This window comes from Oculina patagonica, chromosome 11, assembly GCF_052425735.1.
Source record: "Oculina patagonica isolate OP01 chromosome 11, crgOcupat, whole genome shotgun sequence".
Taxonomy (NCBI): domain Eukaryota; kingdom Metazoa; phylum Cnidaria; class Anthozoa; order Scleractinia; family Oculinidae; genus Oculina; species Oculina patagonica.
The window spans coordinates 5,872,761-5,888,031 of record NC_135768.1 but is presented as its reverse complement, the minus strand read 5'-3'; the positions used below and the strand labels follow the sequence as shown (position 1 = coordinate 5,888,031).

At 38.9% G+C, this 15,271-nt stretch overlaps 2 protein-coding genes across 3 annotated transcripts; both read right to left on the bottom strand.

Moving 5' to 3' along the window:
- Positions 1-2,290: 2,290 nt before the first annotated feature.
- LOC144629964 (uncharacterized) lies at positions 2,291-14,942 on the bottom strand. Of its 2 annotated transcripts, none has more exons than XM_078488222.1 (5): positions 14,681-14,921; positions 8,100-8,378; positions 6,968-7,122; positions 4,400-4,638; positions 2,291-2,415 (listed from the first exon to the last, which is right to left on the bottom strand). In XM_078488222.1, exons 1-5 carry the CDS (start codon positions 14,802-14,804, stop codon positions 2,406-2,408), a joined length of 807 nt encoding a protein of 268 aa, XP_078344348.1. In that variant the 5' UTR covers positions 14,805-14,921; the 3' UTR covers positions 2,291-2,405. The 2 variants fall into 2 exon arrangements, with proteins under 2 accessions (XP_078344348.1, XP_078344349.1); XM_078488223.1 differs by lacking the exon at positions 2,291-2,415 and adding an exon at positions 3,631-4,338 and having other exon boundaries at positions 14,681-14,942.
- LOC144629962 (uncharacterized) lies at positions 8,677-11,155 on the bottom strand. The gene is made up of 2 exons (XM_078488220.1): positions 10,493-11,155; positions 8,677-10,013 (listed from the first exon to the last, which is right to left on the bottom strand). Exons 1-2 carry the CDS (start codon positions 11,081-11,083, stop codon positions 8,745-8,747), a joined length of 1,860 nt encoding a protein of 619 aa, XP_078344346.1. The 5' UTR covers positions 11,084-11,155; the 3' UTR covers positions 8,677-8,744.
- Positions 14,943-15,271: the final 329 nt, after the last annotated feature.

The window sequence follows — 15,271 nt, the reverse complement described above, 5'->3', positions numbered from 1 at the left end:
TCACTCCTCCAATATGGCCGCCAATAACACTCTATTTTCACTGCATAATTAATTAGCTCATAGCAGAAGTTTTAATTATATGCTCGAATTCCTTCGTTTTGGCGCATGCTTGTTGCGGTGTTGATGCTTTGCGGTCTAAGGGTATAAATCCTGTCATTTCGCTTGAAACGTGGTCATTTTAACGGTACTCCGGCACAACGGCCAACTTTCGCGACCCACCCACCTCCCCTGGTGGCGGTTGACAGAATTTCACGTTTTATCCTAGTTGCATGCCTATTGCCTCAGCAGTCGCGAACTCTTCCCATAACTTAATCTTATGCGATGAGGTAATGAGTATGCAGTGAGGATTTTATACTATTCACCAACTTGATAATTCAGGATGGCGGGCATTTACGTACGTTCAACGCACGTAAAAAAGAAACGCTTTTTATTACTTTTTACGCGACAGTGGAAATTTGCCTACGCATCTTTTTTTACCCACGTTTTACGTACGTAAATATTTACGCGTCAGTGGAAATCCACCTTAAGAGACGACTGGAGACGAGTCGTGATCTTTTTGTCTGTTGCGCGCTTAAGTTGCGCGCGCGTTCGACCGATCAATAGAACCGAATAGGACTGGGTACTAACTACGGGAATAAATGTGAACAAATGTGAATAAACGTGAAAAGAAATCAAGTTTAACTCAAGAGAAAATCGCGGCGTAGAACACAAAGCAAAATACTCCCGAGCAGTTAGAAAGGGCTAATGCAATGTATAAACCGAAAGAGACAAATTATATTTGATGAGTTCTATTAGATTAGTAAACAGAAATTTCTACATTCTTTTAATACAAAGGGCCGGTGTAAACAATATAACGAAACAGTGTTTGACCTTGCTCTATCGTATATCGTAGGATCGCATGTGACGCTACAAGATAACGTAACTTTTATTGCAATTGAATAATCATTCAACACAGAAGTTGTCAGTTACTTTTATTTCCGTTTATTTTTTGACAAATTTCCTGAAAATTATACCCCCTTGTGAAACGTGATCGCTTCTGCATGCATTGCGTGCCGTTTATTAAAATTAGAAGGAATGAAGAAACTTGGACAGTTAGCGCTTGGGCCAAACTGGCCCGCGTTGCAGGAGTTTGTCCCGGTTTTATTGTATGGATTAACTAGGAGTATTGCTATTCCCTCTCCCTCTAGATGGGTTGCTGGTCCATCGCTTTTTAAGATTTAATTCTTAAAGAATGATGATTTTGTTCCGTTATAAGCTCCCTACACCTGACCTTGTCTTGCATTTTACAACATGCTTACGTTGTAGTGCAAGAGTTCAAAAGCGTTTTTAATTGGCAGGCGCTAGGGTTAAAAAACGCAAGCTCTCCCTCCCTTGTCCGCCCAAACCCTCCTAACCCAGGGTGTCTGACATTTGCAGACTGCAGACTGCAGACTGCAGACTTGCAGACTTTCACTCCGATTAGCCTGAATGGCGCTCAGGTTAGCCTGAATAACACTCCGGTTAGCCTACATAGCAACCCAGTTAGCCAGTTTACGGTAAGCTCTCAATAGTCTGCAGTCCACAAATGTCAAACACCGCCCGGCCTGACACTCTGTCGTTTTCCATTTCAAGATGACGGCTTATCATTTCACTCCACGGAATAATTAGCGCTTCTTCGTCCAAAATACGCCTGTATTGCATGCTGTAATACGTTCAAAGACTATTCATCCCCAAACAATTAAGTGACACGCCAATCTTGTTTTCTTCTGGTCAGAGAAAGGGGGAGGGAGCGAGGGCTGAGGGAACGTCATTGGTCAGGAGTCCATGAATTCGTTCAAAAGAAGCAATTCGCACTTCTTCGATCCTTTAAAATGTTCATTTAATGAGCGCAGCTATGGAATGGTACAGTCAGTATAGTGATATTCTCAGCATTCCTGTAAAAAACGAGAAAAAGAAAGGAATACCAGACGTTTCCCTCTGGTCGCTTGCTCCCGAGAGGAGACGTCGTCTCTTCTCTGGAGCAAGCGACCAGAGATATTTTGAAAGGACTTTTTAATTACCTAAATGAATGTTTTCCAGGCCATAACTTTTTTGCATACTCCAAATCGTGAAATCCCTATTTTTTATATACATACAGCCTGAAAAAGGTACCACTTTCGGGGGAAGCCTCCCTGTATAGGCCACTTAAAGGAGTACCTCCCCTCCCCCCCCCCCCTCAGGAGTAGTACTGACTTTCATGTGGTGCTGTTTATGATATTGTACAAGGTCGTTCTCTGTCTTTTAAAGATTTTGATTTTTCGATAATAATGAATGCATTCCAAAGCGTGTTCGGCATGTAATACTCTGGAGAACGCGACAGCTCTGCCTCCAAACGGTAGAAATATTCGTTCAGAATATCGTTTTTCTTCTCTGAAGTATAACGCTGGTCATCGAGTGCTGTTAGAGAAAAAAAAGCTGTTACAGAAAAACTGGATATGTAGGGCAACGTTTTATTATATAGACGCGAGTGTTTTACTGGAAAATAGACCACTGATAAAATTCAAATGAAATTACATCCGCGACAACTTGAATATAGTGGCGTATTTTCCAAAAAATACGTCATTTCGCGCTATTGCACGATTGCCAAACTTTGCCAAACGCCGGTTGAAAGATGGCGAGTGATAAAGAAGTTAAAGGGACACTGTCACGGGGATTTTAATGCTTTTCGGTGGAAAGTACAGTCCGACCTCTATTAAGCGGCCACCCTCGGGACTTTGAAAAGTGACCGCTTTATAGAGGTTGGCCGCTTAATAGAGGTACGATATAAATTGGATAGGAATGGCAGTAAACATGATTTTATTGACTCTATATATAGCAAAATGCTTTTAAAAAGTGAACATATATGAAGATAAATCCAAAATTCATTGTAACAAAACATCAAGTGCATTTCCAGCCCATCCACGGTTCTAGCTCTAACACAGAGGGCACGTAGTTGAAATGCACATTATTTCTTTGGGTTGACAATGTACAAAAAAATATGCAAAACATCGTTGACAAGTTTCTTAGGCCTTTTTGCATCAACAGTTAGTACGTGAAAAATTTAGCTCAAGATATTTCACCATTTCGCTTGAAAAAGATAATTTGCTGGCCGCTTAATGGAGGTAAAAACCCATATAAATTCTACACTTGCGACAGCAAAAAGGTGGCCGCGGCCGCTTAATAGAGGTGGCCGTTGAATAGAGGTATCAAATACTGACAAATAAATCGGGACTTTGGAAAGTGGCCGCTTAATGGAGGGTGGCCGCTTAGCAGGTGGCCGCTTAATAGAGGTCGGACTGTACTAAAATTGGCAAATAGGTCTTCTCGTACATGAAATGCACCTAGTACATCTAGATGGAGATATAAAGTAAATTGTTGTTGAAGGAAGATGGGAGTCATAATCATTTTTAGGTGTTTTTCCAGTCCACAATGACAAAACTTGAAAAAAATCAGCCTGATTTTTTCAAGTTGAGATCTAAAGTTCCTGATGGCATCACAATAATATCACTTGTTTATTGCTTCAGTACACTTGCATGGTGATTTTTAACAAAATTGGACCACTATTTGTAGTTTCCATATGTCTTTAGGCTCTTGAGTTTTTGAAGTGAAACTGGTGACAGTGTCCCTTTAAGTTCACTGAAGCCGACTTTAAATCGTTCACTAAGAAGCAGGAAAATGCAGATATGAAGAAGGAAACTTCACATGACTCAAAACAATTCAAGGAGTTTCTTGCAAAGTAAACCAAAGGAGAGATATTTGAGAAATTCCTCGAAATTCCAGCCGCCGAAGTGCAAAATCTAGAGTTTACATATTAAAGGTTTGTGCTTTCGACACTTCTGTTTTTTTTGTCTATATAATAAAAAGAACATTACACATTGGCTCAAAGATATGAATTTTATGTTCTCGTGGCAAAAACAATATCTTGTTTTTGCCACTTAAACATAAAATTTATATCCTCTTGCCACCGTGTAATATACTCTATATATTTAAAGGGACTGTGTCACGGATTTTAGACAATTTAGGCATCGGAAATGGCCAACAAATTTCAGTAAAATTATAAAAATAACCTGTTAGAACAATGAAAGGACATTTCAATAACACAACAAATACAAAAGAAGGAACGGATGGCCAAAACTGACGAAGATCGAAACGGATTGCAATATGGGTTTTGAAGTATTGTTGGGCTGAACAGTTTTCAAAGTTAGTCTCGTTTGCTTGTAGATTTAAATTCTAACGCCCGGGAGTCACATTTGGTTGCAATTAATCTACAGTTTTGTCATTTGGATCCAGTGGACTAATTTCTTTGCAAACGTGTAGTTTCATAGCAAGTATTTGGCAAAACTTAAAAATATAAACTTTACTCAGCCGTGACACAGTCCCTTTAATTCGCCGCTCATCTTACTTGGTAAAAAAAAACGAATTGCTCCACGCGCGTGTCTGCTGAGTCAGCATTCTTGCCACTAGCTTGGCGTCTCCAGTTTCTTCCCATAGTTTCTTTTCTGGTAATGAAAACTCCTTTGTCTCCATGGAGATAAGAGTCAGACCTGCTTTACGGACCGGTGATTCGTCTGACAGGAATGGCTTTATCAGTTCCTCACGCGTTCTGAAGTATTCAGGGATGGTCATTCCTTTCAATTCAATCTGTGGTAGAAAAACAATTATGAGCTTGCTTTATTGAGATATTTATTATGTGCGTAAACTAAGAATTGCAAAATGAGAGGGGCTATTCATAGGAGAACATCAATAAGCCGTTCCGTGCTATTTTTTTGGGCCAAATCCGTAAATCCGTCACTATTTTCGTTCAAATACGCAATATATTATATGAAAACTTTGTGTGGTATTGTGTCACTGCATCTTACGGTCGATGCTGTTTTTTATGCCAATTTTCTTTCGAGGGAAGTTTCGTTTTATTGCTTGTTTTTGCGACAATTTTAGTTCGCCAACATGTTGACGAAAACCGACAAAAATGATCCGGACTTCGTTTACTATCCAGATCAGAGCTCCTGGCATTAAGAGTCTGGAATCTGCGCCAAAATTCTCAGCTAATCCGCGATCCGCTGTATTTTTGAAAGCCGCGAATCCGCTCAAAGTATCAACCCATCTCGCGAGGGCGAAGTTGTAAGTACTTTTGGTGGATAGAATGGGCCTCATCGCTAGCTTTTCTTTATTTATCTGAGCCTTTCTACTCAACCTTTCTGAAGACTTTGAACAACTGTCAACCATCTATATCCTTCACCATGGAGATCGCGTCAAATGGTAAGCTGCCATTTGTGGGCATTGAGATATGCAAGAAGGGCTGCAAGCTGGTAACAAGTGTTTACCGTAAACCAACAAACACTGGTCTGCTCTTACACCACCAAAGTCACGTCGACAACCGCTACAAAAGACCTTTAGTTAAAACCATGCTAAACCGTGCTTACCGCCTGTCATCAACATGGGAACTATTCACAACAGAATGCGAACGCCTTAAACTGATGTTTTCTAATCTCAAGTACCCAGATTCTCTTGTCAACTCCACCATCACCCATTTCGTTAATTCAGCGATGTCACAAGACACACGATCGACGCCTCAAACTAGAATATCTACCGCATTGTCCTGCCGTTCAAGGACCAGTATTAAGCGGACATAGTAAAGAAACAACTCTCGGACTTGACTAACAAACTTGACCACAAACTGCAGCCGGTTTTTAGAAGCCGAAAAGTTGGCGATGATCTCAAATTACAGGAGTCAAAACCACCTGTAATAAATCAAAAGTGCGTTGTTTATAACTATGTATGTGATCTGTGCGATGCAGAATACGTCGGTTACACCAGACGTCACCTTTATAAGCGCATTGAGGAACACCGATTTTCCGCCACTGAAAAACACCTTCAAAATGAACACCTAATTGATAAGGGACGAACCATTATTTTTTTGGAGGGGGGGGATGAAAAATATTGAAAAAAATTGTTTGCACGGCCTAGAAAGACAAAATAAATTGTTTGCAAACACGATATGTATAACAAAAAATAGTTAGAATTTCGAAAAAAAATGTTTGCAGAGGTGCATAAACTAAAAAAAAAAGTTTGCAGAGGAAAATTTTTCATCCCCCCCTCCAAGAAAATAATGGTCCGTCCCTAAAGTTGGCGACCTGACCAACATTTTTAAGATCTTGAAGAAATGTCAGGGAAAGTTCGATTGCTTGATCCACGAAATGTTGTGGATTCGCATGAAGAAACCGAGCCTTAACACTCTGTCGGATTCAATTCGTGCGAAGGTTTTTGTTTAGGCTTGAACAGACATTGTTCTCGTTAATGAACATGAACATTGAACAGTTATTTTTATCTTAATTTATTCATTATAACACCTTTATCTTAGTATAAATAACTTTCTTTCGCATATGAATTTTAACTTGAAAATGGTGCCAGGATGTCACCGAAACGTCGTTCGTTATTTTCGCTTGTATTTATTATTAATTTTCGTGTTTCTTTTAATGAAAATTAACTGAAATGCAATTAATTTTTACCTTTTTACGGTTTTTAGCACAGTTTAATTGATTTTGTGTTCTTTGCAGTAATTTTGGGTAGTTTTCTGGCATTTTGGAAAAAATTTGAAAGCCAAGATGGCGGATCCAAGATGGCGGCTGTTTTGACATCATGGTGTAATTGTCACGTGATGTGACGTCATCATCCCACGTGACGTATACCAAAAGAAAGATGTTCGGACATACTATACATCCTATAACTTTCATTGTGATTGCTTAAATATTCTGGAAGTTACATGGGGGGGGGAAGCCCCCCCCGGTCCGAGAAGGTCCAAAAAAGCCCGGTCTGAATAGGGTTAAGGGCCTAATCCATCGATCCGCGAACCTATTCGGCCCCCTCGTAATGATCATCAGTCGCTTTTATTTTAATTTAGACAATTTTTAAAAAGGGAAAAAATAACACTGGTTGTGATTAATAAGCTTGTATTGTAAATGCTTTATTTTACCTCTGTAATGATGTCGTCTTTTGCCATGCTCTCCCAAACCTTGTACAATGCACGGTAGGCTACGGAAACGGGCGGAGCAACTTCGTTCTTGTTGTGATTGATGACGTTGCTGTTTTCCTTTTCATTCCCACAAACAATCAAAGCCAGTCTTCCTCCTTTTATAAAGAAATCGAAAAAAAAAGGAGGAGAAGAATTCACTCAGTGACCCCTCGGTAACAGAGCTAGTGAAAACCGACCTGGTCAGAAAGCGTTTTTGCACTTACTGAAGAAATTAATCCTGTCTGGTCAATAAATTCCTTGGTCAGTTTTAGTTTACTGTACTGTCCCGCGAAAATAAATGCTCTGCTTGATGGATACGTTTACCGCGTCCAGGTTACGGCGAGAAAAATGTTTGTTACTTTCACGAACAATTTGGTTGATTTTCCGTTTTTTTTGGGGGGGGGAGGGGGGTCTGTGGACATCTTTGCAGAAATTCTGACTACAGAAAATTAATAAGGGTAGACAAATGTTCTAAATGCTGTTATAGTTCGCCACCCAATATTCTCCGATTCTGATTGGTTTAAACTGATCACGTGACGCAATAATGTACATCCGCAGAGAGACACTATCAGTCATAGTGCCCGCCCGAGGAAAATACCCGGATGGATAGTACTCATACGTGAAAATTTTTTGTAACCATATTGAGTGGATTTCTGGTCTGGTTTTGTTTCGTTTGTTACATTTTGTCTTTTAAGTCTTTCATCCTAGAAAGTTAAAATGCTCGTTTTTGAATGGGCACGTAGAAATGTAAACAATAAAGAAGACAGAGTGTTTTTTGTCTCTAACTATCGGTTGATAGTTGCCCCATGGAAATTTTTTTTTTAAACTAACATATTAGCCCTCGAAGCCTCACTTTTCGGGCTAATATTTGTTTTAAGAACGTCAAATTTCCGCGGGGCAACTATCGGCCGATATTTCCTCGACAGAAACACTCTATTGTTTAAATAGTTCCTCGACAGAAACACTCTATTGTTTAAATAGTTCCTCGACAGAAACACTCTTTTGTTTAAATAGTTCCTCGACAGAAACACTCTATTGTTTAAATAGTTCCTCGACAGAAACACTCTATTGCTTAAATAGAAACCTGATCAACCTGTGGCAAGTTCTCTAGCCCGAACCAAGAGAAACCGTTCCCAGTCCTTCTCGGCTTGTCTGCTAAACTCCTTTCTTTCATCCGGGACTTCAGACAAACAATGCAGCAATGCTTTTGTCAAGTTGCAGGGCTTTCGGCTCAGCCAATGAGCAGCCAAGCAGGAAAATCCGAAGTTAACAGATCCACTGGGAAAACACTGTTCGTAGAAGTTCGTTCCATTCGCAGAGACAAAAACATTTGGGAAATCGGTGAGGTAGCTGGAGGGACCGGGAAGTAAACCTGAAAGCAAAGAGAAAGCTTAGATTGTATTTCAACGTTTTAATTCGTCGTTTGAAAGTATGTAAGGCGCGGTGGCCGATGGTTATTTTTTTTTTTTTTTTTTGTATTTTAATTATTTTTATTAGTTTCCAAAAAAATACATACAATGTTTAAGTTACAACACTATTACAAACACTACAACAAAAAAAAAATATATATATATATATATATATATATAATAAAATAAAATACAATATTTTAATTACCACACTATAAACTACTTTACTAAACAATAACAGACAATACAAATACTACAAAATTAATCGGAGTTGACACAGAGTCCTCAGTTCATTTATCAGTTTTAAATGTTATTCTACAATAATATTATTAATTTGCGGCTAACGGTGCAGGATTGCATACTAATTTATTTTTATATTTGCTCCATTTCTTATTGTGAGCTGACAACTTATTGTTTGATTTTGATATCATTGCCTCTATTTGGTAAATCAATGTAATCTTTGAGTTTAATACTCTTATTGAAGGTAAAGATTTACTTTGTCTACAAGAATATAAATATTGTTTGGCGACTAATAAAATGTGGTTAACAAATAACTCATCCTCGCACTTTAGAATGCCAAACATTATATCTTTGTCAGAAAGCTGTTTAATCTTTATGTCAAGATTTTCAAGCCATTTGATAACCTCAGCCCAAAAATTCTTTGAGTAATGGCAAGACACAAAAAAATGCTCTAGGGACTCGTCGATTTCACCGCAAAGGGAGCAGGCTTGAGATTGTACGACGTTAATTTTGTATAAAAGGATATTTGTCACAAGACACCTATTAAGTAATTTATACTGAAATTCACGCAGTTTTGTATCCAATGCAACGCGAAAAGGCAAGGCGTAGATTTCTTTCCATTCTAAGACATCATTTATAAATCGCGCATTAAAATTCAGTTGAGCAGTTGGTGGGGTGATGATTCTATCCCGAAGTTCCTTGTAGACAGATTTGGAAACCACTGTTTTGATTAAAACGCTTTGTCCATTTAAAATTACTTTTATCTCATCGTGCATGTAAAAAGGTTCATCACCTTTATATACAAACGTTTTTAATGATTCACGCCATTCTACTGGTAGAGCATCTATTAGTGTAACAAGCCTAAAGACATCTAATGGCGAGATATTCAGTTCTCTCAATTTGCAGTTGCTTTTTAAGATAAGCTCATTGTTTTCGGAAATCAAATCCCTCATTCTAAGAATTCCTTTTTCTGCTAGTGCTTTAAAATACACAGACTTGCCTTCAATACAAATAAATTTATTGTTCCATAAAATGGTTTCTGAAAGATCTTTTATTTCCTGCACGCTTTCGTAATTTGTTGCCGAGCATTTTGCAAAACTTTTGAAGCATTCCTCGTAAAATGTTGGCAGCTTTATTGGCAATTTCTTCAAATCATAATTGCAGCATAGAACAAATTTGCCTCCTACGGGTCTCAGATAATGCAGGAGAATTGTTTTCCAACTCTGTGGTTGATCACTTGCTAATTTTTTGCAGAAAAGGACCCTTTGCGTTTCAATTATAGAATCCAAATGTGGTGCTTTCAGTCCTCCATCTTCGATCTCACTAATAAGGGCCAGACGCTTGACCTTGTCCCTACCCTTCCAAATAAAGTCAAAAACAAACTGATTTTGTTTATCTCTTTAACAAATTCCTTATCTATTGAGATCAGGCTGGCTCGATATAAAAATATAGGGATGATAAAAGTTTTAACAATTTGGATTCTTCCAATGATAGTTAGATCCCTCCATCTCCAGATTCGCAGTTTTTGTTTAATAGAATTCATCAGCTCATCGACATTTAACTTTTGTTTGAGTTGTGAGGCGTAGGAGAAGTGTATTCCTAGGATTTTTGCCGATTTTTTAACTTTTAAATTACCTGGAACGGATTTATCTTCCTGTACAGTATAGCCATGATTACCTAAAAGTAATATCTCCGACTTATCATGGTTAATCTTCAGGCCAGAACAATTTCCATATTCGTCTATGAGTTTTAGAAAGTTCTTTACAGAGAGATTGTTTTTCAGGAAAGCAGTCAAATCATCTGCAAAAAGGCTCAATTTGATTTCTTCGTTATCTACTTTAATACCACGGATATCTTTACTGTTACGTATACTAATACATAAGATTTCTAACACAATGATAAACAAGTGAGCTGATAAAGGGTCACCTTGTCTTACTCCTCTTTCAACAGCAAATGATGAAGTAGAAAAGCCGTTATTCAAAACGCAACTTGAGATGTTGTTGTAAAATGTATTGATCCATTGTGTGAATGATGGTCCAAAGCCAAAAGCGGACAAGGTGCGAAATAAAAAGTCCCTGCTTACGGTGTCAAAGGCCTTTTTGAAATCTATACAAATCATTCTCCCTTCAATATTGTATCTCTTGGAGAATTCCATAACATCTTCGATCGTCCTAACCGCATCAGAAATGGTCCTACCCTTGACATATGCGGATTGATTGTGGTGTATAATATTTGGTAACACGTTCTCTAACCTCTTGGCGATAGCTTTTGAACCAATTTTTACATCTACATTGATAAGAGAGATTGGTCTCCAGTTCGCTAGGTCCCGTCTGTCTTTATCTTTTTTCTCAATTAAGGTTATAATGGCTTGCTTCTGAGAATTTGATAACTCGCCATAGTCATACGAATAGTTTAGGCTGTCTACCATCAGATTGCCTAATGTGTGCCAGAAAGCTCTGTAAAATTCGACCGTTAAACCATCATTCCCCGGTGATTTGTTACTTTCGAATAGTTGAAGACTCTTATAACACTCATCGACCGTAAGCTTTCCCTCGCATATACGAACATCATTATTGGAGAGTTTTGGTATTTCCGGATTATTTAAAAATGGGTTTAGCATATCTTCAGATGGGCTGAGAGAGTCACGTTTGCAGAGGTTAGAATAAAAGTTTTGAATTTCCTGCAAAATTTTTTTAGGATCTGTAATTAGGACTCCTTCTTTGTTAAAGACTTTGCGAACGGAGCTTTTAGCTTTCTTATGCGATTCAAGATTTAAAAAGTATTTATTGTTTCTTTCACCTCTCTCGTACCAATTAGCTTTTGATCGGATTATAGCACCTTTTGCTATTCGTTCGTAAATAGAATTATATTCCGTTTTCAAAATTTCAAGTTCCTCTTGGTTTTCAACAGTTGGCGATTCATTGCACTTCTCTTCGCTTAGTTTTAGAGAAGTCTCAATATCAGAAATCTTTTTTCTTTTTTCACGAGCTTTTTCTTTGCTATATTTTATTGAAACTTGTCTGATTCTGTATTTAATGAGGTCCCATAACAATCTTTTATCTGTAACTTCATTAAATTCGTTTAACCACACGGGCACGCTATCATTTATCAGCTTAATGAAATCATCATCCTCCGTAAGACTGGCGTTAAACTTCCAGAAAGACGGTCCGTGTTTCGGTTTATCTATGCTATTAAAATGAAGATAGATTGCCGAATGATCCGAATTAATTGAAGGAATAATATCACATCTCTCAATGTCGTCTTGGCAAGCATCGCTAATTAGCCAGTAATCTAGTCTTCTTTGAATAAAAGGATTTCTTTGCCTCCACGTAAAGCGTTTAGATTCCGGATTTCTTATTCGCCAAATGTCTACTAAATCAAAATCTAGGCACAAATCTTGTATATGTTTGACGGATTCTTTTTTAAAAGGTTTGCCGCCAGAACAGTCAAGATCAGGTTCGAATGTGACATTGAGATCTCCCCCGAGAATTATACTATGTTCTTCAGTATTAACAACACAATCTTCAATATCCTTGTTTAAATTATCAAAAAAACTGCATTGTTCTTGGATCTTATTAGGAGCGTAAATATTAACGAACCAAGAACAAAGAACCTTGTACCTCAGCTTCCATTATAATCCAGCGGCCTTCATCATCACACTTGACGGATTTAAGATCAAGATCTAGGTCACTTCTCACTAAAATCATCACCCCGCAACTACGATTAGAGCCATGTGCAAAATGAAGCTTACCTCGCCATTGTGTCTTCCAAATATCTTCAATCTCGGCAGTACTGTAAGTTTCTTGAAGGAAGATTATGTCGTACTTTCGCTCACTAAGCCAAGTGAAGAGTGCTTTCCTCTTGGTGGACGAACGAATCCCCCGAACATTTAGAGAGAGTAGTTTAAAATCTATATATTCCTTTTCGAATGGGTCATTTGAAAGCTAGTTGTGTATGCTAATATGCTGCACCGCTGCCGCACATAAAGTAAAATACGATAATAAATAAGGCCTCGAGAGGATTCTGTACACACCCACATGCAGATAAACAAAAAAGAAAGAATAAACTAAGGGAACAATACATAAAAACAACACATAAAAATATCTAACACAAAAAGAATAAATGACGGCAAAGTAATTGTTACCCATAGCCGTCTTGGAGTTTGGAAACAATTACCTCATTAGCCTATGCATGCCCTCCCGTAACAACAACGTGTTTGAAAAGAATATACAAGTCGATTGTTTAAATATCATGACAAATCAATCTGATCTCAAAACAGTATGTAAAGTTCTATCTACATAGGAACAAATTGTCCATCAATAAATAGTTTATCAGGCTCGGGTTTTAAGAAAAAAGCAATCTTCCCTTCTTCCCTTGCCTTCTTCAGCTTCGGCCACTGCTTTTTCCTCCTTTCACTGATCTCTTTGGGGTAATCCGAGTATACTTTAACGTTGATTTCGTCTTCCATCTCTCGCACTCTTCTGAATACAAGTTCCCGGTCTGGGAACCTCAGGAAACGGACAATAACTGGTCTTGCTTCCCCTGTTTTCTTCTTACCAATTCGATGAGCTCTTTGAAATTCAATGTTCTCACCGTCTTCAAGCTCCAGCTCTTCTTTGAAAAAATGGTGTACTACTTTAGCTGTATCCTCAGCACCGCTGGCAGCTTCCGGAATTCCGAAGAAGCGCAGGTTCTCTCTTCTATTGTACACTTCTTGGTACAGCAATTTATCTTCGAGTTCTTTGATTTTATCTTCATTCTCTTTGTCTTTCTTCTTAAGCTCTTCGATTTCTGTGTTTGCAAACTCCATTGCCTTTTCAATTTCTACCGCCTTGTCCTTGACTGATTTTGACTTGTCGTTAAGCGTGTTCAGTTCAATTTGGATGCTGTTTACTGAGTTCTCCAGGGCAGCGAACCGCTCAAATATTCGCTCCATGTTCTGCAATCTTTCTTCCACACCCGCAAGCTTAACACAGATCGATTCAAGTTGACAAACAATCTTCTCCTCCATAATGAGCTTCGGAGCTTCTTGGTCTTGGTCTTCGTTGTCGAATACAATGTTTATTGTCGGCGTCTGTACGAGGGCTGCCACAAATTTTCTTTCCTTCTGGAGAATGAGTCTCACTATCCGAGCTAAAGCTCCCCTTTTGTTTTTCGCTTACAGCTTAGGGCCATAAAATTGAGAAATTTGAAGTTTCGACCAAAAATTGTACGGGAGTAGAAACATGCACGTCTTTACTCGCACATGGTCGCCCCAGACTCGTTCCGCCGATGGTTATTGACCCCTTCGTTAGTTTCTTGGATTCCAGGCCGCGATATTGGTATGATGTGTTCTCAGACCACACACTCTACTCAGCTCAGCTTACATTGCCGGTAAATCATAACGGTCCCATTGAAGGGTACCGTATTTTCTCAATTTAACGCCCCCGGCGTTTATTTCAAACTCGGCCTGGTGGACCCGGCGTTTATTTGAAACCGGCGTTAATTTTCAGGTTGATTTATTATTACCAATCCTCCGAGACCCACAAAGTGGGACGATTTTTTCTTCGTCCCGCACCGGCAAACTGTCCCTGGGTCTTCGGGTGTTTGAGGATGATTATTTACCAAAACTTACAGAACGGCACTTGTTTGTTGCAATCGTATCTTTTTATTGTTTTAGGAGCCATAACATAAGTGCTAATCATATGGCCCTCAAAATACAATTGCAGTACAAGACGCAAATAAACGGGATCTCGAACAAACGCAAGTTAAGTCAATCTTTATTTAGGCAGGGTAGCATCGATCAAACGCCCCCAGCGTTTATTTAAAAATTAGCAGTTCGCTGACCCGGCGTTTATACGAGGTCGACGTCTAATCGGGGTCCGGCGTTTAATCGAGAAAAAACGGTACCCTTAGTCGCTTTATGCTACATATATAAACTGCAGTTAAGAGCTGGCGGCGATGACCTATCTGGCTTTTCCCATCTTTGGTTAAAACCTGTTTTGCCTTACCCGTCTTATAATTTGATTTCATAATTTTTTCTTACCTTGGAGAAAATAAAAGAGCGAGTTGAAGTCACTTTCTGGTTTATCTTCATAATTAATGTGAATTTCTAAGTTGTTTCCATACAATTTCCTCAGTTCCTTCACGCATGCGTACATCAGTGGCATCGAAGTGCCTCCATCTGCACAGCCATACTCGGCGATGGTAAATGTATTACCGGCCTTGACAGGAATAGACCTGATCGACTCGATGGCTAATGGAGAGATATATTTTATGCTTTCCTCGGAAATTGTGAATTTAGAAGTGAAGTACCCTGCTCCTGAACTGGTGTATCTGTCTGTGGGCATGAAATACGCCAAGATGAGTCAAGTTGAATTCACACTACAGTCGAAGCTCTCGTAAGCGGAAACCCTCGGGAAGCAAAAAGTGTGTCCGTAACTGGAGCTGGCCGCTTACGAGAATGGTTCTCGTAAGCGGCCACTTGAGGTGTAGGGGAAAGATGGCCGCTTACGGGAGCTTGCCCAGCTAACAATAACCGGACGGACATGGATGACGACAAAACAAGCACTGAAAAATGGTTCTGTAATTACTGTAAAATCATTGTGACGAACGGCGATTTGAAGTTGATTGATAA